This window comes from Orcinus orca, chromosome 16 (genome assembly GCF_937001465.1).
Source record: "Orcinus orca chromosome 16, mOrcOrc1.1, whole genome shotgun sequence".
Classification (NCBI taxonomy): domain Eukaryota; kingdom Metazoa; phylum Chordata; class Mammalia; order Artiodactyla; family Delphinidae; genus Orcinus; species Orcinus orca.
This window is the reverse complement of record NC_064574.1, coordinates 51,874,966-51,897,728: the sequence shown is the minus strand read 5'-3', so window position 1 is coordinate 51,897,728 and position 22,763 is coordinate 51,874,966. Positions and strand designations below refer to the sequence as shown.

The 22,763-nt window shown below is 59.0% G+C and overlaps 3 protein-coding genes across 16 annotated transcripts; 1 reads left to right on the top strand and 2 right to left on the bottom strand.

The window, feature by feature from the left end:
- Positions 1–1,055: 1,055 nt before the first annotated feature.
- PKMYT1 (protein kinase, membrane associated tyrosine/threonine 1) lies at positions 1,056–12,505 on the top strand. 5 transcript variants are annotated; one of them, XM_049699432.1, is made up of 10 exons: positions 1,072–1,156; positions 1,196–1,959; positions 2,351–2,597; positions 8,039–8,541; positions 9,432–9,925; positions 10,628–10,734; positions 10,868–11,040; positions 11,126–11,283; positions 12,185–12,283; positions 12,367–12,505. In XM_049699432.1, exons 4-10 carry the CDS (start codon positions 8,191–8,193, stop codon positions 12,476–12,478), a joined length of 1,494 nt encoding a protein of 497 aa, XP_049555389.1. In that variant the 5' UTR covers positions 1,072–1,156; positions 1,196–1,959; positions 2,351–2,597; positions 8,039–8,190; the 3' UTR covers positions 12,479–12,505. The 5 variants fall into 5 exon arrangements, with proteins under 5 accessions (XP_033284934.1, XP_004270318.1, XP_049555389.1 ...); XM_033429043.2 differs by having other exon boundaries at positions 1,056–1,959; positions 2,351–2,458; XM_004270270.4 differs by having other exon boundaries at positions 1,056–1,959.
- PAQR4 (progestin and adipoQ receptor family member 4) lies at positions 8,941–16,847 on the bottom strand. Of its 2 annotated transcripts, XM_004270271.3 has the most exons (3): positions 15,612–16,847; positions 14,020–14,241; positions 8,941–13,837 (listed from the first exon to the last, which is right to left on the bottom strand). In XM_004270271.3, the coding sequence occupies exons 1-3, from the start codon at positions 15,775–15,777 to the stop codon at positions 13,404–13,406; spliced, it is 822 nt and encodes a 273-aa protein (XP_004270319.1). In that variant the 5' UTR covers positions 15,778–16,847; the 3' UTR covers positions 8,941–13,403. The 2 variants fall into 2 exon arrangements, with proteins under 2 accessions (XP_004270319.1, XP_033284935.1); XM_033429044.2 differs by lacking the exon at positions 14,020–14,241 and having other exon boundaries at positions 15,612–16,842.
- A 181-nt stretch (positions 16,848–17,028) lies between these two features.
- Positions 17,029–21,789, bottom strand: KREMEN2 (kringle containing transmembrane protein 2). 9 transcript variants are annotated; one of them, XM_004270273.3, is made up of 9 exons: positions 20,803–21,789; positions 20,390–20,564; positions 19,560–19,651; positions 19,337–19,461; positions 18,983–19,136; positions 18,208–18,540; positions 18,018–18,140; positions 17,857–17,935; positions 17,029–17,611 (listed from the first exon to the last, which is right to left on the bottom strand). In XM_004270273.3, the coding sequence occupies exons 1-9, from the start codon at positions 20,894–20,896 to the stop codon at positions 17,401–17,403; spliced, it is 1,386 nt and encodes a 461-aa protein (XP_004270321.1). In that variant the 5' UTR covers positions 20,897–21,789; the 3' UTR covers positions 17,029–17,400. The 9 variants fall into 9 exon arrangements, with proteins under 9 accessions (XP_004270321.1, XP_049555376.1, XP_004270323.1 ...); XM_049699422.1 differs by having other exon boundaries at positions 17,447–17,611; positions 17,857–17,930; XM_049699419.1 differs by having other exon boundaries at positions 17,029–17,930.
- Between the last annotated feature and the right edge of the window lie 974 nt (positions 21,790–22,763).

Sequence of the window (22,763 nt, the reverse complement as noted above, 5' to 3'; positions counted from 1 at the left end):
AGGGGCTGGCCCGTGGCTACCAGATATGCTAATGCAAAGAAGGGCACACGGAGGGGGTGCTGCAGCCCCCAGAAAAGCTCTGGGTCTTGGGCCTAACCCAGGATTCCAGGCCCTCCAGCACTGGTCCATGCAGTGGAGAGTGTTCCCTGAAGGTATAAGCACCACAGTGAACTGGGAGCCCTGCAGTCCATGACCTTTCAGAGACTTGGGGAGACAGATGATCAACAAATAAACTGATAGACGATAGAATTTCAGATAGAGATAAATGCTATATGAAAATAAGGTGGGGGACTGCCCTGGTGACGCAGCAGTTAAGAATCCGCCTGCCAATGCAGGGAACACGGGTTCCAGCCCTGGTCCGGGAAGATCCCACATGCTGTGGAGCAACTAAGCCCATGAGCCACAACTACTGAGCCTGCGTGCCACAACTACTGTAGCCCACGCACCTAGAGCCTGTGCTCTGCAACAAGAGAAGCCATGGCAGTGAGAAGCCCGAGCAAGGAAGAGTAGCCCCCGCTCGCTGCAACTAGAGAAAGCTCACGCGCAGCAACAAAGGCCCAGTGCGCCAAAAATACATAAATAAATAAAATTTTTAAAAAAAAGAAGAAAAGAAGGTGGGAAAGGAGACGTGATGAGATGGGGAGCTTTCTAGGGAGGGTGGCCTGGAAGAGTGACTCCCCTCGATCCTGTTAAACAGATAAAAAGTCCCCTCCGATGGAGGAAGAAGCAACCCCCCTGATAAGAAATTTAAGGGGATCATGCTATTTGAACCTCCAGCTCGGTGAAGGAAGCATAATCAGCTCCACTTTTACAGGAGAGGAGACTAGTCTGAAGCTCAGAAAGGCCCAGGGCCTTCCCAAGGTCGTTCAGCCAGGAAGGGGCTGAGGGAGGTTTGAGCTGTGCTTAAGTCTCAGATCCAAAGAATGGGAATGGCTGCCTCGGAGGTGGCCGAGGCCTGGAGACAGGGAGGCTTCCTGGAAGAGGCAGAATTTTCTGGTTCACGAAGCCGCGCGTTCCGCAGGTGGAGGGTGTGTGTGTGTGTGTGTGTGTGTGGTGTGTGTGTGTGTGTGTGTGTGTGTGTGTGTCGCGCGTTCCGCAGGTGGAGGGTGTGTGTGTGTGTGTGTGTGTGTGTGTGTGTGTGTCGCGCGTTCCGCAGGTGGAGGGTGTGTGTGTGTGTGTGTCGCGCGTTCCGCAGGTGGAGGGTGTGTGTGTGTGTGTGTGTGTGTGTGTGTGTGTGTGTGTGAGATCCCCACCGCATCCCCAGTACGGTGCAAGGCAGGCATGAGGAGGGAGCACTGAGCCCAGGGCATTCCACCTCGCCGGGACCCGGAGGCGGCAGCGACTTCCTGTGCAGCCCCAAGTGACCGCCTCTTGGGGCTACACCTCCGGGGCGAAACGCAGTGACCATTCCCTTTATAGATGCGAAAACTAAAGCAGCCCAGCGAGGGCCGTGGGTGCCGGCACCTGGGTCTGGAGGTCGGTCGACGCCCGGAGGTCGTTCGGGGTCCTGGGAACCAGGCGGGAGTACCCAAGAGCAGGCTCAGACCCAGCGTGGCGCCTCAGCCTCTAGGTGGCACCGCGTAGCCACACCCGACCTGGGCCAGCACAGAGAAGGTTTCGCGCCTGCGCAGTGAGAGCGCTCGGCCGCGGAGCCGGCGGGGCGGGGTCGGAGGCGCGCACGCAGGGACGTTGGGGCGGAGCCCCAGCAGGCTGTGCGCCTCTGACAGGCTGCACCGGGGGTAAGAGGCGTTCCTGGGCGGGGCCTCGAGGCCGGTTTGGAATTTTTGGCGCGAGCCGTGTCCGCGCGCGTTCACGGGCCGTTCCCCCTCCGGAGAATCCTCCCGCCCTGGCTTGGGGAGCGGTGGGCCGAAGACCCCGGACCGCTCCGAGAGCTCCTGTGCCCTCCGCCGACCCGGAATCTGGGACCTTGCTGAGCTGCGTCCCGCCCTCCCGCCCCAGGTGAGCCCATACCCGGCCCTGAAGGTTCTCGGGCGGGATCGCCCTCTCCTCCCTTCTACCTTCCTCGCGAGCAACTCCTTGCCCCCTGACAGTCCTTCCCCGGATCTGCCTCACCCCCAACCCCTCCCGCCTCCTTCCTCACCTCTCCGGCAGCCCCACCCCTCCCTGGGCCAGCCCTGCCGCGGGCGGCTCCGCCCACTTCCCCTCTAGCGGCTCCTGCCCCTAGACGGTCCTTGCCCTCCTCCTTTCCCGGCCTCCCTCTTTTTCTGGGAGCCCCCTTCCACAGCGACTGCTCCCCCTTTACTCGTCCCTTCCCAGGAAAAGCCCCCACCGACCTTCCATCTACAGCCCCTCCCCCGTGACAGCTGGTCTGCTCAACTTTATTCGCCAGGGTTTCCCCACGCCCGCGGAGGTGAATCAGCTGTGGCCCTGACCAGGAGGAACTCACAGTCTAGTGCGATAGACCGTGGTCAGCAGATGTGTCCTGCCCAGTGAGAGGGTGAGGCCCCTGAAAGCTGCAGAGCTCATCCCGGCCTGGCTTCTGCTCAGGGCCACCCTGGATTCACCGGGAGCCCCTGCTTCTCCTCCCTCCCCATCCCACCCCCAAAGCTGTTTGGCCATGCCAATGGTGCTACAACGTAAGTGACATTGGGATGATCTGAGAATTGGTTTAAGATACAGGTGCCCAATGTCCCTGAATGTGATATGGCTGGGCCCGGAGGCTCTACTTCTAACCAACACCCTAGGGGTTCCTGACACCCTGGTCCCTCACTTTGAGAAACTCTGGGATGGGATTCCTGAGATGCATAGAGGCAGAGGGAGGGTACCCACAGGCTGTAGGGTGAGTCTTCCCATGCAGGCCCCTGTGGGGTCCCTCCCCTCATGCCTCACTTTCCTAGGCACTGGAGAGTACCCTTCAGATGACTGCTCCCTCCAGTTTCAGTCAGTGACTCACCCCCTGCTAAGTATGGAATCTTTTGATACACTGTGGCTCCTCTCAAAATTGGACTTCTCTCCTTTTTACTCTTGTTATTCTTTCAATTATAACATTATAGCAACACAGTAGCCCTCTTTGCTCCAATACAAAAGTCACTTACACCCGTGGGACCACTGTATTTTGTGTGTTCTTTCAATTACTACTCAGAGCGTTATTTATTATATATTATTTATTATATAACAGTTACTGAGGGATCTGCATGCCAGACACTAGACTAAGGCTTCCATGAAGTTAGCATTACAGGTCCACAAACCCCTGAGGCCAGGTGTGTTTCAGAATTCAAAATGTCTCCCATTTTAGAAAGCTAATAGGGTACGTGTAACATTTATATGTAACACCATCCATTCATGGGTCTGGGACATCATTTCATAATCAAACACATTAATATTTCTGTCAAGAAATATATTATTATTTTACACTTAGAGGGAAGAATAGGCCAGGTCAGATTTTTCTGCTAAATGAGGTTTGCATGTAGATATCCAGTTGTCCCAGCACCATTTGTTGAGAAGACTGTTTTATTTCTGCTCAACTGTTTTGGCACCCTTGTCAAAATCAATTGACTATAAATGTGAGGGTTTATTTCTGAACTCTCAATTCTATTTCATTGATCTTCATGTCTATCCTTATGTGAGTACCACACTGTTTTGATTACTGTAGCTTTGTAGTAAGTTTTTTTAATTAATTCATTTATTTATTTTTATTCATTTATTTTTGGCTTTGTTGGGTCTTCATTGCTGTGTGCGGGCTTTCTCTAGTTGCGACGGGGGGCTACTTTTCATTGTGGTGCGCAGGCTTCTCACTGCAGTGGATTCTGTTGTTGCGGAGCATGGGCTCTAGGCGCACAGGCTTCAGTAGTTGTGGCATGTGGGCTCCAGAGCACAGGCTCAGTAGTTGTGGTGCACGGGCTTCATGTGGGATCTTCCCCGGACCAGGGATCGAACCCGTGTCCCCTGCATTGGTAGGCGGATTCTTAACCACTGCGCCACTAGGGGAGTCCCGCTTTGTAGTAAGTTTTAAAATGGGGAAGTGTGAGTCCTCCGACTTTGTTTTGACTCTTTTGGGTCCTGTTAATTTCCATATGATTTTTAGGATCAGTTTGCCAATTTCTGTAAAGAAGCTACCTGGGATTCTGATAGTGATTGTGCTGAGTCTGTAGATCAATTTGGAGAGTATTATCATTTTATTTATATTGTCTTTGGATCTATGAACATATAATGCCTTTCCATTTATTTAGATCATCTTTAATTTCTTAAAGAAATTGGGGGAAGAAAGAAAAGCAAGTGTATATGTATAATTGTTTTACATTGACCTTCTTTTTTACCATTTCTGGTTCTCTTCATTTGTTCCTGTGGGTTTGAGTTACCATCTGGTGTCATTTTCTAGTCCAATATAATTTTGTTCCCACACACTTAAATCTTTGTGCTGTTATTTGCAAGTATATTACATTTCTATATATTATATGCCCAACAATACAGTTACATACATAGTTTATACAGTTGCTTTTTAAATCAGTTAAAAGAAGAAAGGAGAAAAATATGCGTTTATACTGTCTTTTATATTACATAATTACCTTTACTGGTGCTCTTTCTTTTTTTCATGTATGTTTGAATTACTGTTTGGGATCACATTGTTTCAGCTTGAAGAACTTCCTTTAGTTTTCCTTGTAAAGCAGGTCTGCTAGCAATGCATTCTTTCTGTTTTTGTTTATCTGGGAATCTCTTTTTTGCCTTTATTTATTTTATTTATTATTTTTTTTGCAGTATGAGGGCCTCTCACTGCTGTGGCCTCTCCTGTTGCGGAGCACAGGCTCCGGACACGCAGGCTCAGGGGCCATGGCTCACGGGCCCAGCCGCTCCACGGCACGTGGGATCTTCCCAGACCAGGGCACGAACCCGCGTCCCGTGCATCGGCAGGCAGACTCTCAACCACTGCGCCACCAGGGACGCCCTCTTTATTGCCTTTATTTTTGAAAGATAGTTTCATTGGATATAGGATTCTTGGTTGACAAATTTTCCCCCTAGTGCTTGAATATGTCATCCCACTTCCTTCTGGCCTCCATTGTTTCTTTTGAGAAGTTAACAGTTAATCTTATGGGGGGGGCTTGTCAGTGATGAGTCATTTTCTCTTGCTCCTCTCAAGATTTTCCCCTTGTTTTTGGTTTTCAGCAGTTTTAATATGGTGTGTCTGTGTGTGGATCTCTGCATTTATCCTACTTGAAGTTCATTGAGCTTCTTGGCTATGTTAATATTTTTAAAATCACATTTGGGAAGTTTTAATCCATACTTTTCCAGCTCCTTCTCTTCTCTCCTCTGGTGTACCCATCATGCATATGTTGATTCACTTAATGCTGTCCTAACATTTCTCTGAGATTTGGTTCCCTTTTCTTTGTCTGTATTTCAGATTGCATAATTTCTATCAAACTATCTTCAAGTTCACTGATTATTTCTTCTGCAAGTTCAAATCTATTGTTGAACCCCTCCAGTGAATTTTTTCATTTCAGTGACATTGTACTTTTCAACTATGCATTTGGTTCTTTTATAATTTCTATCTCATTATTGATATTCTCTATTTAATGAGATGTTGTCATTGTGTTTCCTTTACTTCTTCAAGTGTGGTTTCCTTTGGTTCTTTGTACATATTTATAGTGGCTACTGTGAAGTCTGTCTGTTAAATCTGACATCTGGTCTCTCTTACAGGGAGTTTTTGCTGTATGTTTTTTTTCCTGTGTATGGGTCACACTCTCCTGCGTCTTTGCATATCTTGTAATTTTTCTTTGACATTTTAGATAGTATGTTGTAGCAACTGTGAATATTGGTTCCTCACCCTACCCCTGGGGGCTTGGGATTGTTTTTGCTTGTTTAAAGTGGCTGGACCACTGTAGTGATGTCTCTTTCCTAAACAATGTGAAGCCTTTGACTTTGCTCCTCAGAGGGCCCAGCCTTGGGCATGTGCACAGTCACCCTGGGACACTAGTGGTTTTAGGGGGGCTCTGTTTGTCTTCTCCCTGATCATACCCAGCTGTCAGGCCCCACCAATTGCTGGATGATTGCTCTGTTGTTTTTGACAATGCCCTGGAACATCAATTGCTCCATAGACTGATCCAGTCAAATTTGGGCTTTAAAGGGGTAGCTTTTTTTTTTTTTTTTTTTGGCTGCGTTGGGTCTTTGTTGCTGCGTGTGGGCTTTCTCTAGCTGTGGTGAGCGGGGGCTACACTTCGTTGCGGTGCTTGGGCTTCTCATTGCCGTGGCTTTTCTCATTGTGGAGCACAGGCTCTAGGTGCATGGGCTTCAGTAGTTGTGGTGCATGTGGGATCTTCCCCGGACTAGGGCTCGAACCCATGTCCCCTGTATTGGCAGGCAGATTCTTAACCACTGGGCCACCAGGGAAGTCCCTAAAGGGGTAGCTTTGGAGTTCAGTGTTTAAGGTTTGTTCTAACCTCAGGAAGCCTCTTCTTAGCTGTCTCTTTCCCCAGTTCTCTCTGGTAAACTAGTTGTCCTGTGGTTCACTTGTAGTGCAAATGGAGGTATCGGCCTCCTCCTAATTGCTTAGTACCAAAACCTCCACTGATTTTGAGAGGGCCTTTAGGCTTGAACTTCTCACACTCTACTTCTAATCAAGTCACATTTTTGCAGGGAGAGCTTTGGAGCTCTCTGTTTCATGACCTGCCTCTCCCCGGGCAGAATCTCCTGAGCCACAGCTCTGGAGCTGGGGACAGGGACAGTGGTGCCTGTCTCTCTGAGTAGGGGCTGGTGAAAGGAGGAAGCCCCCAGCCTCTCTGCTACACTCAGCTGAAATTTAGCCTCTGCTACATGGAGCTGGAAGCGAAACCCCACTAACTGAGTTTTAGCACCTTAACTACGAAAAAGGAAGCAAGAAAGAAATTTGAAATTCAGACTTTCTTCTTCTTTTTTTTTTTTTTTTGCGGTACGCGGGCCTCTCACTGTTGTGGCCTCTCCCGTTGCGGAGCACAGGCTCCGGACGCGCAGTCTCAGCTACCATGGCTCACAGGCCTAGCCGCTCCACGTCATGTGGGATCTTCCCGGACTGGGGCACAAACTCGTGTCCCCTGCAGCAGCAGGCGGACTCTCAACCACTGCGCCACCAGGGAAGCCCTTTTTTTTTTTTTTTCAATATATAAATTTATTTATTTATTTATTTTTGGCTGCATTGGGTCTTCATTGCTGCACGCGGGCTTTCTTTAGTTGCATCGAGCGGGGGCTGCTCTTCATTGCAGTGCACGGGCTTCTCATTGAGGTGGCTTCTCTTGTGGAGCACGGGCTCTAGGTGCGCGGGCTTCAATAGTTGTGGCACATGGGCTTAGTTGCTCCGCAGCATGTGGGATCTTCCCAGACCAGGGATCAAACCCATGTCCCTTGCATTGGCAGGTGGATTTTTAAGCACTGTGCCACCAGGGAAGCCCTAGACTTTCTTTTTTCCTTTGGAATTGGAGATAAAGGATAGCAGACCTGTGTTAATATTTCTACCTTACAGTCTTGGAAGAGGTTGGATTTTTTTTTTTTTCTGGTTGCACCAGGTCTTAGTTGCGGCCAGAAGCCTCCTTAGTTGTGGCATGCAAACTCTTAGTTGTGGCATGCATGTGGGATCTAGTTCCCTGACCAGCGATTGAACCCGGGCCCCCTGTGTTGGGAGTGCGGAATCTTAACCATTGTGCCACCAGGGAAGTCCCTGGATTTTTTCTTTTTAAGTTTTAATTTTTATTTATTTAGTTTTTTGGCCATGTTTTATTTATTTGTTTGTTTGTTTGTTTGCCATGCCACCCTGCTTGCGGTATGTTAGTTCCCCAACCAGGGATTGAATCCTGGGTCATGGCAGTGAAAGTGCCGAGTCCTAACCACAGGACCGCCAGGGAATTCCCCAAGGTGGGATATTTTAGGGCCAAACAAGGCAGAGATGTGCACACAGGTATGGTCTGGCTCCAGAACATGCCTTGGTTTAACCTCTGCTGGACTGTGGGAACCTCCAGGACACGACCCTGTGGTTTTCAGTCTATGTGTCTCTAACCCCCAAGGTGCAGGTGACCACCTGCAGGCGTGCATACATTTGTATACCTTTTTCCACCAGGTGCTTGTTGTGCCCACCGCCTCCATGCCTAAAGCAGAGTGTGTGTGTGTGGCGTAGACTCGGCTCTCTTCTGCAGCCTCTTTGGGGCCATAGGACCAGGTGCTGTTTTGAGTGACACACTGTTCTGAACTCTGGGGGCTCCTGTGCTGGACATGCCTGTGCCTGAAGAGGGCACCCCGCCACCCCTGAGTGGCACCCCCGTCCCGGTCCCAGCCTACTTCCGCCATGCAGAACCTGGCTTCTCCCTCAAGAGGTCTCGGGGTCTCAGTCGGAGCCTCCCACCCCGGCCCCCTGCCAAGGGCAGCATCCCCATCAGCCGCCTCTTCCCTCCTCGGACCCCAGGCTGGCACCAGCCCCAGCCCCGGCGGGTGTCGTTCCAAGGCCGAGCCTCCGAGCCCCTGCAGAGCCCCGGGTATGACCCGAGCCGGCCGGAGTCCTTCTTCCAGCAGAGTTTCCACAGGCTCGGCCGCCTGGGCCACGGCTCTTATGGAGAGGTCTTCAAGGTGAGTCAGTGACAGCTCCCCAGGCCTGTCTGGGGTAACCCCCTGCCGCCTCGCCACCCTGGCTGGGATGGGACAGTGTCCTGGGAAGCCTGTTCCCCTCCTTTCCCCTGACGGCCCACCTCTTGGGCTGGCAGGCTCCCCTCAGTGCTGGACTTGGCCGCTTTCTCATAACCCCACATGCAGGCCCCTCTGAGGCCCCCTCAGTACACACTCTCCCCTTGTCCAGAGCCTGGCACGCCTTGCGATGGCTCCCACCTGCCACCTCCTCCTGCCTGGTGCCAGCCGTGTGGGGGTCTTGGCAAGCTCCACAAGGCCCCGGAGCCAGGCCACCTCCCGCCCCCAGTGCAGTGCCCACCCCACCTCCCTCCTGCTGCAAGCACTCAGGCGACACCTCCATGCCACCTTTTGTTTCTTAAAATATATTTTCCAATCATGTATATTTCCTCTAAAATGGTAGTTTTCCTTACACAAGTACTACATGAAGACAATTTTGTTAAAAAGTACAGAGGCCCCTAGGTCAGGGGAAACCACGGTGATTCTCAGGTGGGCGTTCTTCCTTCCAGACTTTTCTCTGTACTTCTCTGGAATTGACCAGATAGAAACAAACCCATCTCATATGCCGCATGGCAGACCACACTGCCCGTGCTGTTCTGTAGGCAGCTTTTTTACTTAACGCATTCTCCTGGGCTTGTACTTAGAGGTCTGCCCTGTCTCTTCTTTCGCTGGGTCTCCAGCAAACCAGCACCTGGGGTGGAGGTTTGTCCAGCTTTGCTCTTGCACACGTGGGGGTCACTCTAAGGTAGCTGCCATGCCATACCTTCCGCACACGTGAAATCTTAACAGAATCATCTGGGTTGTCCTCCTGAGTGGTTGTTCCCCCTCGCTTCCAGGTGCGCTCCAAGGAAGACGGCCGGCTCTATGCCGTGAAGCGCTGCATGTCACCTTTCCGGGGCCCCAAGGACCGGGCCCGCAAGTTGGCCGAGGTCGGCGGCCATGAGAAGGTGGGGCAGCACCCATGCTGCGTGCGGCTGGAGCAAGCCTGGGAGGAGGGCGGCATCCTATACCTGCAGACAGAGCTGTGTGGGCCCAGCCTACAGCAGCACTGTGAGGCCTGGGGCGCCAGCCTGCCCGAGGCCCAGGTCTGGGGCTACCTGCGGGACATCCTGCTGGCCCTGGCCCACCTGCACAGCCAAGGCCTGGTCCACCTTGACGTCAAGCCCTCCAATATCTTCCTGGGGCCCCGGGACCGCTGCAAGCTGGGTGACTTTGGGCTGCTGGTGGAGCTGGGTGCATCCGGAGCTAGCGAGGCCCAGGAGGGAGACCCTCGCTACATGGCCCCCGAGCTGCTTCAAGGCGCTTATGGGACAGCGGCAGATGTGTTCAGGTAGGGCTCGACGTGGGAGGCTCTTCCTGGTGGGCGGGGGAGTGGTCAGCAGAGGGTCACCATCCTAGCCCAAAGTCAGGAAGACTTGCTGGGAGATGCTTCCCCAAGGGGTTGGGGGTCCCGCCCTCTAGTTGAGAGGGGTCTGGAGAGTTAAGCTAATCAGAGAACCCTCTGGAGCCACTTTACCTGATTCACTTGTCTCTTCACTCATCTCACCACACCTCCAAGGGAGGGACTATTATTACTCCATTCACAGGGGAATTGGGCACAGCAGGTTAAGGGACTTTCCCCCAGTCCACAGTGAGCAGGTGGTGAGGCTGGGCCTGGACCAGGCGCTGGGTTCCAAGGTCCATGCTGGTCACCACTGCTCTGCTTCTGACAGTAGCATCCAGTCACATCAACAGGATGATGAGAACATCACTGTTAACTACAGCGACCAGAGTGCCAGTCCTGTTGGGGCGGGGTGGGGGGGTAGGCGGTGTGTGAGCTACGCTGGGCCCGGGGTCTGTGCTCCATGATATAGTCCCCATCATCAGCCCTGCCGAGACCTTCTTAGGGCCCCCAGCCCCTCCTTCCCCACCTCCCTGGCTCATGGTGGAAGATAGCATCCCTTTCCTACCCTTCTTCTTGGGGGTAGCCTGGGGCTCTGGGTTCTGTGTCTCGAAGTCAACCCTGCCCCTCTTCTGTCCCTGTCCCTCCCAGCCTGGGTCTCACCATCCTGGAGGTGGCGTGCAACATGGAGCTGCCCCATGGTGGGGAGGGCTGGCAGCAGCTGCGCCAGGGCTACCTGCCCCCTGAGTTCACTGCTGGTGAGTGGGAGGAGAGGATTGGAGGGGATGCACTGCCACAGGGAGGGCAGGCTCTCATGGGGGGTGGCTGGTGGCAAGGGACTGCCAGGCTCAAGGCCCCATCACCTCTGATGTGGCCCTGCCCCGGGGACAGGCCTGTCTTCTGAGCTGCGTTCTGTCCTCACCATGATGCTGGAACCTGACCCCAAGCTGCGGGCCACAGCCAAGGCCCTGCTGGCCCTGCCCATGCTCAGGCAGCCGCGGCCCTGGACCGTCCTGTGGTACATGGCTGCCGAGGCCCTCAGTCGAGGGTGGGCCCTGTGGCAGGTAAGCCAGGGAAGGTGATGGGCGGCCCTGCTCTGTTCCTTGGCCCAGGGTCTACCTAGCCTCCCTCGGCCCCCTGTCCCCACAGGCCCTGCTTTCCCTGCTATGCTGGCTCTGGCACGGGTTGGCACACCCTGCCAGCTGGCTGCAGCCCCTGGGTCCGCCGGCCACCCCACCTGGCTCGCCGCCCTGCAGCCTCCTCCTGGACAGCAGCCTCGCCAGCAACTGGGATGACGACAGCATAGGGTGGGTGAGGACTCTGGGCAGGCGGCTGGGAGTTGGGGGAGACGGGCCGTCAGCATGGCCAAACCCCATGCCCGAGGCCCAGGCCCCAGCCCCACGGGAATTAGTAGTGAACCGGCATTCCTCCCACAAACCTGGCCCCCATCAAACGCCGGGAAGGAAACCAAGGCTGGTGGGGGTGCGGCCTGGCCTAGTTTGAATGCAGTTGTTTCTTCTAATCTCAGTGTGTGGACCAGGGGCCGTACGGAGCAGGGCGAACTGGCAACCTCACAGTGAGGGTGCTGCCATGCTGGGGAGCAGCACAGGGGCCACAGCACCTGCTGGGAAAGGCAGGCGGTGCAGCCCCCACCCCCCAGAGGCTGCCAGTAACCAAGGGCAAGGTGTTATCCTTCCTCTTAGGGCGCAAAACCCCCAGAGCCTGGTGAGCTCCCGCCCTGGGAGGAATTCCTTAGTCCCACGTGCCTGGTGGCCAAGTGAGAGGCAGTAATTAAGAAACTACTGCAAAGGAAACTACAAGCTCAGGGCAGACAGTTCTCAGAAGGAATCACGCCATTAACCCCTTCCTTACGAGAATGTCACCCCATTGCCATGGGGGCGCTTTATAGCAGGCAAAGTGCCAGATGAGCTTCAGATACCACAAGGTCATTTCAAAGTCAGCTCAGTCAGAGCCCATGTGTTCTGAAAAGGGACAGAGGTGGCATTTGAGTGTGGTCAGGTAGACTTTAGAAGTTGTCAGAGTGTTCTTTCAATGTCCACCAATGCCCATTGTCCGAGAATGGCACCTGCCTGTGTCAGGCAGGAGCTCGGAGCCCGCACAGGGTCAGGATTGGTGTTGCTGCTCCCACCCAGCTGTGGCCTCCTCCCTTCCCCTCAACACCCTGCTTGTCTTGCCTACCCCCCGCAGGCCCTCGCTCTCTCCAGAGGCCATCCTGGCCAGTGCTGCCGGGAGCACCTCCACCCCCTGCAGTGGCTCCCCTGCCTCCCGGGGCAGGTACACGCTGAGGTGAGCGGGCCCAGGGTCCCAGGGGGTGGGAGGGGGCAGCTTTTGGATCCTGAGAGTCATTTCTCTTTCTTCTCTCCCCCTAGGGATTCTCTGGACCTAAGTGACATTGACTCAGAGCCTCCACAGGGCACCTTCCCCGCCTTTGAGCCTCGGAACCTCCTCAGCCTGTTTGAGGACTCACTGGGCCCAACCTGAGCCCACAGGCCCAGGCTCGGCACTTTTAACCTCTTAGCCCCTTCCCTCCATCCTCCTGGAGGCTGGGGTCCGTCTGGAAACTCCAGTGGTCCCTTCTGCCTGGCCGTGTCTAATAAAAGGTATTTGAATCTTGGGAGTACCCAAGCTTGCTTGCATGGCAACACGGCGCTTACTGACGTTGCCCAGGGTCTGAGGCCCCTGCGACGGCCCAAGGTTGAGCTCTGCTGCAAGGCCCCAAGCCCCAGGCTGGCAGATTGGAGCTGGGAGTCACCCACTGTGTGGAGCAAAGATTTCCTGAGCAGGCATGTCCCTGCTGGGCAGGTCAAGCTTTCAGAGCACTCAAGGTGGAGGGTGCCCTCAGTCCAGTGGGGCTTGGGTCCGGGGCCATTCAGCTCTTTACATCTCTGTGCCAGTTGCTTGGAAAAAGCAGCAGCCACCACCCTCCTGCCCCTAGGTCCTGGGATAAGAGGCTAGTCCTGTTGTCCAGACCCCTCATTCCAGTCTCTGGACAGCAGGGAGAACAGGCTGCTGGGAGGGCCAGCATGCAGGGTGGACAGACAGAGGGCAGGAGGCTGGGCTAGGCAGCTGTGAGGTGCCTTATGTGAGGGTCAGGGTGGGTGATGGCTCTGGGCTGGCAGGATCCCAACTGTCCCTTTGGCCCAAACCTCACAGGTCACAGAGGGTAAAAACAGGCCCAGAGAAGGGAAGGTTTCCTTTCAGCCTATAAGTCCCGTGGAAGAAGGCAGGAAGGGGAAGTGGAGATCCAACGTGTGAGTAAAAGAGGCTAGTCCACAGGGAAGAATGGATGAACAGACGAGGGCTCCCCGCTAGGAAGTCCCATTTGCTGGAAGCATCCAGGGAGCCAGCATGGTGCTGTTGGCCCTAGAAGACTGTGAGCAGGCCGGCATGGCGGGCAGGAGGTGGCTCAGTCCAGGGGGCAGATGTGCCGGGCGGCCCAGAGCAGGTCAGGCACGACGCCAGCGTGCAGCTGGAGGATGGAGCCCACGCTGAGCAGGTGCATGATCTGGTGTGAGTTACCCCAGTAGTCGAAGCGGCCCGGTCCCCAGCGCTCTGGCAGGCGGGCCACGTTCACCAGCCCCCCAAGCAGTGCCAGTGCATCCATGCGCAGGTAGCAGCGCAGGGAGCCTGGAGCCCCAGAGCCCAGCCCCACTCCCCGGGCCCCAAACATCAGGAGGCGGGCGCCAGCCTGCCAGCCAAAAGCGCGGAGCCGGCTACTGGTGGAGGGGGCGGTGAGGGCCCGCCAGCCTGCCACACCCGACAACACGGTGTAGGCCACCAGGGCAGCTGGGCGCAGCCAGGGCCTGCAGGCCAGGGTGCAGTGGATGATGGGCAGGGCCCCTGCACAGAGGAGAGAGGCAGGAGAGGGCACATCAGTCTGGGGATCCACCTGCCCTTGTCCCTTTTTTTTTTTTCCAGTTTCCCTGATACCTGCCCTTTCTATCTCAGGCTCATGTGAGTGTACCCAACCCCCAGCTCCCATCCTTCAAGCCCTCCGCCCCCCACCCCATCCCTTGGCTCACCGAGGGTGTTGACGAGGCAGACCCCACACATATCCAGGGCAAGGAGCCGAGTGTACACAGGGCTGCCCCCTTTGTGGCACATGAAGAGGTGATAGAGCACAGAGCCTGCAGGGGGTGCCAGGCAGGCTACACAGTGTGTGCCCCACAGCCAGCCATCCTTGCCCAGCTGACCCCAGGGCAAGGTCATGGGCAGCAGCACCAGGAAGCCCAGCAGGGCCAGCCCTGGGGGAGGGAGACAGTTTTCCATCAGACAGCTTCAGCAGTGAGGACAAGTCATGTCCTCAATGAGGCCACACGCTAGAGGGATGGGAGCAAGACAGGTCCTGACAAGGCTGTTGGCCAACTCTTGGCCGGCCCTGGACAGAGGCAGGCTCTGGGCTTTCAGTAACTTTATTTAGCAGAGCTCACAATAGTTCTGGGAAGGGGAGACCATTATTCCCACTTTATAGGTGAGGAAACTGAGTAACCTGCCCCAGGGAACCCCAGCAAGTAAGCAATGAAGCAGCACAGAGCCCTGGGCAGTCTGACTCCCAAGCTGGTCTCACCCTTGCAGCCACCACACCACTTCCCAGGAAAGCAGGGGGCCCCCACTCCCCAATCTGGCCTAGGTATATATCAGCAGAAGCCAGAGGGGGCATGATCTCAAGGTGAGTTCTGAATCCAACATGTAGGCAATGACAACAGATCCCAGGGCCACTTATCTTGCTCCTGCCAATCCCTATGTCCTCTCCTCTCCAGAAGGGACCAGACAGATGGAGGCTGTGGGCCTTTTTGTCCACCAGAGCAGGTGAGGCCAGGCAGGGCAGGGGGCTGAAAGAACCCTGTTCCATCTTCTACCCAGGCACCTTTTCAGGGAGTTCCAGTCCTCCCAGTCCAGGCCTTCAGAACCATTCCTACCACTTCCTGCAGGCACTTTGGCATTGCCCTCACATGGGTCAAAGGTCGGCACTGGCAGGCTGTGGCCGCTGACTGCCCACTCTTGGCAGGGTCTAGCCAGGCCACAGTCCCCCTGGGGGCAGGTACCAAGGCTGGTCCCAGCGCACTCAGGGCACCTCTATCCACCCGGGTAGGCCAAGGACGGGCAGGGCTGTGTCAGCACAGTTCCGCGGGGCCGCGGAGGAGGGGCCCGGGGCGGGGTCGGAGGGGGGGAGGAGCCGCCACCAGGCGGAGCCCGGCGGCTGGGCTGCTATGGGCGGGCGGGGGCGGCAGGGCGGCCGGGGCCTAGCTTCTCCTCCTGGGCCCCTCCTCGCCAAAGTCAACACCCATCTCCGGGACAGGTGCTGGCGGTAGAGGGTGCCAGGGCGCAGGGATTACGAAGCGGCCGGAAACCAGATTCCTTATTCCCAGGGCTCAGAGGGATTAAGCGGATTCGGTCTCCGACTCTGCTTCCCTCGCCTGCCCCGGGGGCCCCGCCGGGGGAGCAGACGCGGGCAGCGACGATCGGCACAATGGCAGCTTTGTCACCACGGCTCCTGGCCGTGCCAGGGCCGGGGCAGCCCAGGACCTGGGCGCTGGGGCTCTCCTCGGCCTTCGGGCCCCCGGCCCGGCGCGGGCAGGGCTGCCGCGGATGGGGGATGAGGGGCGCGGCTCACCGTGCGTGTAGATGTTGCCCAGCTCGTTGTGCATGTAGAAGAGGCTACGCAGGCAGCCCGAGCCGCTGCTGGCCGGCCGGTAGCCGGTGAGCACGAACTTGTTGAACTGCAGGTGCGGCGGCGAGCTGGCCCAGTCCAGCAGGCGCGGCCCGGCCAGGAACGCCATGGCCCGGCCGGGCGAAGTCGGTCCGCGCTCCTCTTGCCCCCGGGTCTCCTCAGCGGGCCAACAGCACCCGGAGCCTCATCCCTGCGCCCGCCCACCTCCCAGTGCTCGGTCCGCGCACGCGCTGGTCCGGGGGTCCCGGCCCGTGCCCCGCTGCGCACGCGCGGGCCCCGCGACCCCACGCCTGGGCGGAGGCCGGGGACGCACAGGAATCCGGAGCGCAGTGCGGCTGGCAGGCGCTGTGCAGGGACAGCTCGCGGCGGCTGCTGTGGCGGCGGCAGCGGCCAGTAGTCTCTGGGCTGCCGGGAGGACGGGCGCGGCCGGACGCGGGAGGGGACGCCAGGCTCCGCCCCAGCTGCTCGCCCCCGCCATCCCGCCAGGGTTTCGCGCTCTGGGCTCCTGACGTCGCGGCTGCGAGGGCCAATGGGCGCGGCCGACTGGGAGGTTCCTCCCGGCAGCCGCCCAGACCTTCAGCGTCTTAGCATAATATATGCGGTCCCAGTCTTATTTGCATGGGGTTCCTGTTGGATTGGGACCCGACTTTCTGGGTCCCGGTGGCTCGCGTTCCCTTGCAGTTTGCGCCCGGGCTTTTCGCGCTACCCCCAGGTTGACTCACCCTTGGGCCTTCACCCTCCCGGGCACAGCCCCTCCACCCTGCAGCACCCCACAGCCCCGTCTCTGTCCAAGGTGCTGCCGACCCGGGATTTTCGGACGGGCCAGGTCTAGAGCCGGCGCGCCCCTACTCCACGGGTGATATCTCCACTCGCCCGACTTCCCCGGAGCGCAGCAAGGCGTGCCGAGATGCCCGGGCCTCTAGGGGTGTGCCTGACGTGCCCGGAGCCCTCCAGTGAGGCCCTGCCCTTCGGGCCAGGCTTCTTCGAGCTTGGTCTGGGCCAAAGTCGCTCACTGTTCAAGCCAAAGGCGCATCTTCGGCCCCGCCCAGGACGGGCAGGAAATGGAGAGGGAGAGAGGGAAGGAGGCCAGGGAAGAAAGTTCGGTCCCCACCAGGGTTCATCCTAAATCAGGTCTACGAAGGCATCCCTTCTTCTGCTTAACCCTGCTGACAACCGGCCTCCACCTCCTCCCCTTCTCCAGGACCCCGCCCACTCATCCTTCCGCCTCCGCGGTTCCTCTGCATTCCAGGCTGCTACATGAAACTCTTTGCGATGAACGCCTTTAACTTGCATGTACACAACCACTCTTGGCACTGTACCCTCATAGCTCTTCCCACACATAAGAAATTCCGGAGCCCTGTACCAAAATATGTCTTTTATTCAAAATCTATGATTAGTCTTTTGACCACTTTTGTTGACCTCTCACATTTCACTTTGGGCAGCAGTCCAGAACCACCCCAGAAGGGGCTCAAAGACCCAGGTATCCAGGTTTATGAGGGAAGTCGAATTCCTCTTGCCCTTTTGCCTTGACCATCTGGACCCCGAGGGTCAGGTGAAGTTCCCAATAATAGCACCAGATGCTTCCTGTCCAACGTCTGGCCTCCTTGAGATGACTAGAGGCCGAGCTGCCAAACTTCAAAGGGGCAGAAGGCCAAGGTAGGCAGTGTGTGGCAAAGGGTCTCAGGAGTCTATCCCGCTGCAGGAGGGTCCAGTGGACCCTGGGGGTCCCGAGTCAGAGAGCAGAGATGAGTGAGCGCAGGGAACTCTGGCTGGAGGCGCTCAATGGCCGGTAACTCGCGGTTAGACTCTCAACCTGGGGGTCCCCGGGAGGACAGGGCAGGGCGACCCCTCGAGGCCGGCGGTACCAAACGGCCCAGCTTCTTGCGGGGTCCCGGGAAGGCCCCAACGCTGGGGGCCCTTTACCCGGAGCCAGCAGGCAGCTCCTAGAGAGGGAGCAGACGTCAGCCGAACCCCCAACCAACCTCACCTCCAGCACCTTGCTTCGCTTGTGATCCCACGCGTCCCTCGAACGCGTGATCCTCGTCCCTCGAACCCAGGAGTTCCTTCCAGCCCTGTTCCCGTCGTGGGCCCTAGCTTCCCACCAGGGCCCCCCACGCCCCGGGGCACCGGGGTGGGGCGTCAGGCTCCCGGCAAGGTCCGCCCTCAGGTCCTGCCCCAGAGCGCGCACCGTCCGCGCAGCAGGCGCAGCAGGGACAGCAGCAGCAGCAGCAGCACTGAGACGGCCGTCACCGTCAAGAAGACCTGGGCTGCGGGCACACGAGTGCGGTGAGGACAGGGCTGGAAGGGTCTGTTCCCCAAACTCTCTCCCGCCTCCCACGCCCGTCTCACCCCCAATCGCGGCCTCTGGAGTTCCAGGCCGGGGGCTGCAGCTCACGTTGGCCCCGTCGGGGGGCCCTGCAGGGGTCTGGGCCGAGCCCTTGGGGGGCGCAGGGTCGTCGGCGTCCTGCAGCCCTGCGGAGAGGGGTGTGAGGCAGGCTGGCGGGGGAGCGGGCTGAGGGGGGACGCGGCGGGGCCTCACCGCGGTAGGTGAGCGCGAAGCCCTGCGCATGGCCGCGAGCGTCGCTGCGGAAGGTGAGCAGCAGTGCGACGGAGCGCAGGCGCAACGGCCCCGGCGGCGGCGGGCGGGCGCCGTCGAAGGCGCGGAGCAGGCTGCCCGAGGCGGCGTCGCGCAGCTCCAGCTGGTCGCGCTGGTCCGCCAGCTCGAAGAGGCGGAAGGTGAGCTCCAGCGCGGCGCCCGGGGGGCCCAGCGCCCAGCTACAGTTCCGGTCCGGCCCGTACTCGTCCGGGAAGTCCGGGGAGTAGATGACACCTTGAGGTGCAGTCCAGTTCCCCTGGCAGGAGCCCACGGACACTGTGGGCGGGGCCGGCGGTCAGAACCCGGAGACCGGCGGGCTCCTCCTTCTACATAGAGCCCCGCCCCTTCCCAGCTAGGCCCCGCCCCAGACAGACCAGCCTCATCTTCGGACCCCGCCTCCACCCCAGGTTCAGCCCAACTCCCTCCTCCGACCCCGTCCAACCCTTTCCATAGGCCCCGCTGTCAAACTATTAATTCCCTCCTCAAGTCTCGCCCTCAAACAATTTCTTTCTCAGGTCCCGTCCTCAGACCCAGACCCCTGGCCCCAGGTTCAGCCCAGTCCCGTTTTCGGGCCCAGTCCTCAACCCAATCCCTTTATTAAGCCCCGCCCCCAACCTACCGCCTTCCCTTCCCAGATCCCGCCCCCTGTCACGGCATCGCTGAGTGTCACTCAGACTCTTCCCCTCACCCGGTCCCCTCATCCCTGCCCACTCCTCGCCTTCGTAGATGCCCAGGCGCCCATCACCGCCGCACAGCTGGCCCGGGTGGCCAAAGCAGATCTGGTCACAGTCGGTGGCCGGAGCCGGGCGTCCCCGGGCCAGGTCGCTTTCAGAGCCACAGAAACAGGCGTAGCCAGCCTCCACGCCCGCCAACTGGGAGCATAGACTGGGTGACCACCGAGACAGGGGCTGGGGTGGGGGTGGGGTAGTGGGAGCCAGGGGTTGGGGTCGGAAGTGGGAATCGGGCTGGGGGTTCAGAAATTAGTGTCAAGGTTTGGCCTCAGAGTTCGAAGTTGATTTGGTCCTGAGGTCAAGGTCAGGGGTCACCACCGGTCTGGGCAGGTGGGCAATACCTGGTAGCCCTTCATGCGGCAGAAGCGAAGGCACACCTGGACAGTGAGCTTTGTTGAGGTGCCGCTGGGGCCGCTGAGGGCCGGGGGTGCCCCGGAGTCCACGAAGCAGCCCAGGTACCCAGGCACTGAGGGGGCAGCAGAGTCAGGCTCAGTGAGGCGCCTCCAAAAGCGAACTCTGCCCAGGCAGCCCGGCTTCCACCCTTGTCCATCCCGGCCCACTCACTATGACACGTGGGGATATCGCAGTAGCGCCAGTAGATGCCCTCCTCTGTCTCGGCCACGTAGCACCATGGCTGCACATCACCATCTGGGTTACTGTTGGTACAGGAGAAATAGTTGGGATCCTCCTGTCCCAAGAATGGCAAATTCCAGCCCTGACCCACGGCTTATTCTCAAAATGGCCACCGTGTGTGTTCGAGCAAATTCTGGTTTGCCCACCAGAATGGATGTCGACTTCCGAGTGTACGCTGGGAAGTCATTAAAGGGCCCTGGGGGCTGATTTTAGGTCTTCAGCTGTTGCTAGGCTATGAAGACTTTGAGGCCATTTGTAGTATTAGTCCTCCACCCAGCCATGGGCCTCAGCCAAGTCCCTTGTCTTGGAATCCTGCTTTAAAGCAGAAGTGATGAGCCCTAAGCTTTGCGGTTCAGCAGGGAAGTGTCCTCCCGCGCAGCTCGGTCCCTGCCGCTTCAGACCGAAACTGTGGCTCTGAACCCCCAATCCCTCCGTCACCACCAGTAGATGTGTCTCAAAAGAAGATGTGAGCCAAGGGCCCGGCCCCTCACTCCAGGGTTTGCCCTCTGACTACGCCACGCCCTTATGGGCGCCTTGAGTGCCCAGGCCTGACCTGAGGCTCTGCAGAAGTTGTGCGCCTACGGCCCGACCCAGGTCAGAAAAGGTTCTACCCCACGCTTAAGCCCCGCCCCCAGGCCCTCGAGATGGCCCCTGTGCCGGCACAGCAGAGACCTCCGCTCCGCCCATGCCGAGGCCCAGCTCCGGGCCAACGCCTGTAATAGTGCACCCAGCTCCGCCCCAGCGAAGGCCCCGCCCCTCACCGGCAGAAGTTGTGCGCGCCCAGCCCCCAGCGGCCGTGGGGGTCGCTGGCGCTGCTGTAGCTGTGCTGCTGCGTCTGGTCCCAGTAGAGGCACGGGCGGCCAGCCCCGCGCGGGCCCGTGCGGTTCTGGTGGCCGCGGTAGTCTGCGCCATTCACCTGGAAGCACTCGGACAGGCCTGCACGGCGACGGCGGGGCCTGGGAGGTCCTGACCCTTGCCGGGCATCCTCACCCCACACTCCGATGCCAACTCCCACCCAGCTCCCCAGCCAGCGCCCCCGGCGCCCACGGGGCCCTCGGGCTGCTCAGCTGCTGCCACCACCTGCTCTGCCCCCTCGCCAGTGGGACTCGGGTTCTAGGCGCGGAGGCCGAGGAGGGAATGGTGACCTCGGCCCAGTCGCCGGGCCGCGACTCACCTGGGTTATGCAGGCTCCCAGCTGAGGTCCCGCGTGGCAGCAGCAGCCGGAGCAAGAGAAGGAGGAGGAGGCCCTGCGGGGCCCGTGTCCCCATCGCCCCCAACCAAGAAGAGGTCGCCCTGGCCCTCACAAGGCCCTTGTCGCCCCTGGGGTTGCTCCGGGGTCTCCCAGGAGGCCTGGGGGGCGTTGTCCTCTGACAGTCTGTCCTCGTCCCCGCTCTGCGAGGCGCTCTCTATCTGGGGCGGGGGGTGGCGGTAATATCTCCCAGGGGTATTTGCCTCCTAGGGTTTCTGGCCCTGAAGGCGTCTCTCTGCCCCGGCCCCTACTGGGAGTCTCCCCGAGGGGAAGATCTCTGGCCAGGGATGTTCTCCGTCTCTGCCTCTCCGGGCTCGGGGTCCTGCCTCGGCTTCCACACCCGCCCCCTCCCTCTGCCTCTTGCTCTCTGAGTCTCCCTCGCCCAGGTCTCCGACGCGCTGTCTCCTGCCCCCCTGGCGTCCCTCCCCACGGGTCCCCCCCCCCACCGAGGCAGGGAAGCCCCGCCCGAGACTGGAGCGGAGGCAGCAGGTCCAGACGCCTCCCACGCCCGCCCCCCATCTCCGGGACCCTCTGTGTCCCGGAGCGCGCCTCCCCTCCCTTCCTCCTCTCAGGGTCGGTGAAGGTTCCTGCGGGAGCGTGTGGAGGAGGCCCGGCCAGGCTGGTAGACAGAACGACCCTAATGGGGGAGACACAGGACCCTCTCCTGAGGCCACACGTCCCCGGGGCACCCGGAGTCCCCAGCTCACAGACACCCTTGAATGAAGTGCAGGCACGCTCTCCCACTCAGTCACCCATTCATTGTGAGACGCTCACACACACACCCTCTTTCGGATCTTCACGCCTCTCCCTTCCCAGGTCCCGACGCCTCTGGCCTGAGGAAGCGCCACTCCCTGCCCCCGCACCCGCCCCACGGGCTGGAATGGTGGCCGCTCAGTCTGGGACAGGCAGGGGCAGCTGGTGTCTGGGGAGGAAGGCAGCTGCGCCCCTGGTCCCAGCCTGTTCCCTCCTCTCCTCCTCCTCTCCCTAGGACCCCCAGCCCAGGCTCGCCGGAGCCCTCGCAGCGCGGTGGAATTCCCCTAGCGGTGCCCCCCCCACCTGGCGGGGAAGGGGGAGGGGGAGCAGGCCCAGGCAGGCGTGGGGGGAAATTCCCCGCCCCCTCCCCCTGGGCCCGACTCCTCCGAGTCCTCTGATCTCCCAGCAGCGCCCGCCGGCTGCCCCCAGGGCTTGGGGAGAGGCCAGCGCAGGTGCGTGGGAGGGCGGGGGCGGGGACCGGGAAGGAGATGGGTGGTGGCCTGGGGCCCAGAGCGGCCCGCCCGGCCCCGATATCTTGCCTCCCAGTCCGGCCTGCCCACCCCTCACCAGTCCCCCACCAGGATGTCCAGCCTGCAAGGACCTGTCTCCGCTCTGTCAGTACCCGCCGTACTCCTCCCCCGCCCCAGATCGGGGGCGCAGAGAAGATTCTAGGAAAGCCACAGTGCTGGTGGTGGTGACTGGACCCGCGAAGACCTCGCTTCGAATGAGCCTGTGCCTCATACACAGGCTGGGGGGAGGTGTGTGTGTGTGTGTGGGGGGGCGTTATCCCAACGCAGTTGGCTGGCTGAGGCTGGAGGCCAGTGCCCAGGTTGCCTCCTGGGGGGACCCTCTCAGCTGCCACGCTGGCCCGGGATCACCTCCCAGTTTCCTGGCCCTGCTGAGCAATGGACTGGGAGTCTCACCAGCGCAGGCTAGCCCAGCGCAGGGAACCCATCTAAGGAGGGAGTAGTAAAACCCATGGACCTGGCCCCCTTCTCCCTTCTGCTTGTGAGCTTGGGGGCTGCTGTGGCTCCGTGGCATTGTCCTAGGCTCTGGCCCAGGGACAGCATCCTGGTGCAGCAGGCCTGGGTGATGGGGGTGCATGGGGAGCCTTGCTCCCAGGAGTCACCTGA

Coding starts and splice junctions, on each gene's coding strand:
- PAQR4 (XM_004270271.3), bottom strand. CDS start 15,777: ATGGCGTTCCTGGCCGGGCCGCGCCTGCTGGACTGGGCCAGCTCGCCG. Junction 14,242..15,611: donor GGGCAACATCTACACGCACG/GTGAGCCGCGCC, acceptor TCCCTCCCCCAG/GGCTGGCCCTGCTGGGCTTC. Junction 13,838..14,019: donor CTGCCTCGTCAACACCCTCG/GTGAGCCAAGGG, acceptor TCCTCTGTGCAG/GGGCCCTGCCCATCATCCAC.
- PKMYT1 (XM_033429043.2), top strand. CDS start 8,191: ATGCCTGTGCCTGAAGAGGGCACCCCGCCACCCCTGAGTGGCACCCCC. Junction 11,041..11,125: donor GAGGGTGGGCCCTGTGGCAG/GTAAGCCAGGGA, acceptor CTGTCCCCACAG/GCCCTGCTTTCCCTGCTATG. Junction 12,284..12,366: donor CGGGGCAGGTACACGCTGAG/GTGAGCGGGCCC, acceptor CTCTCCCCCTAG/GGATTCTCTGGACCTAAGTG.
- KREMEN2 (XM_033429030.2), bottom strand. CDS start 20,896: ATGGGGACACGGGCCCCGCAGGGCCTCCTCCTCCTTCTCTTGCTCCGG. Junction 18,541..18,982: donor GCGCCTGGGCATCTACGAAG/GCGAGGAGTGGG, acceptor CCCCGCCCACAG/TGTCCGTGGGCTCCTGCCAG. Junction 17,936..18,017: donor TCCAGAGGCCGCGATTGGGG/GTGAGACGGGCG, acceptor GTGTGCCCGCAG/CCCAGGTCTTCTTGACGGTG.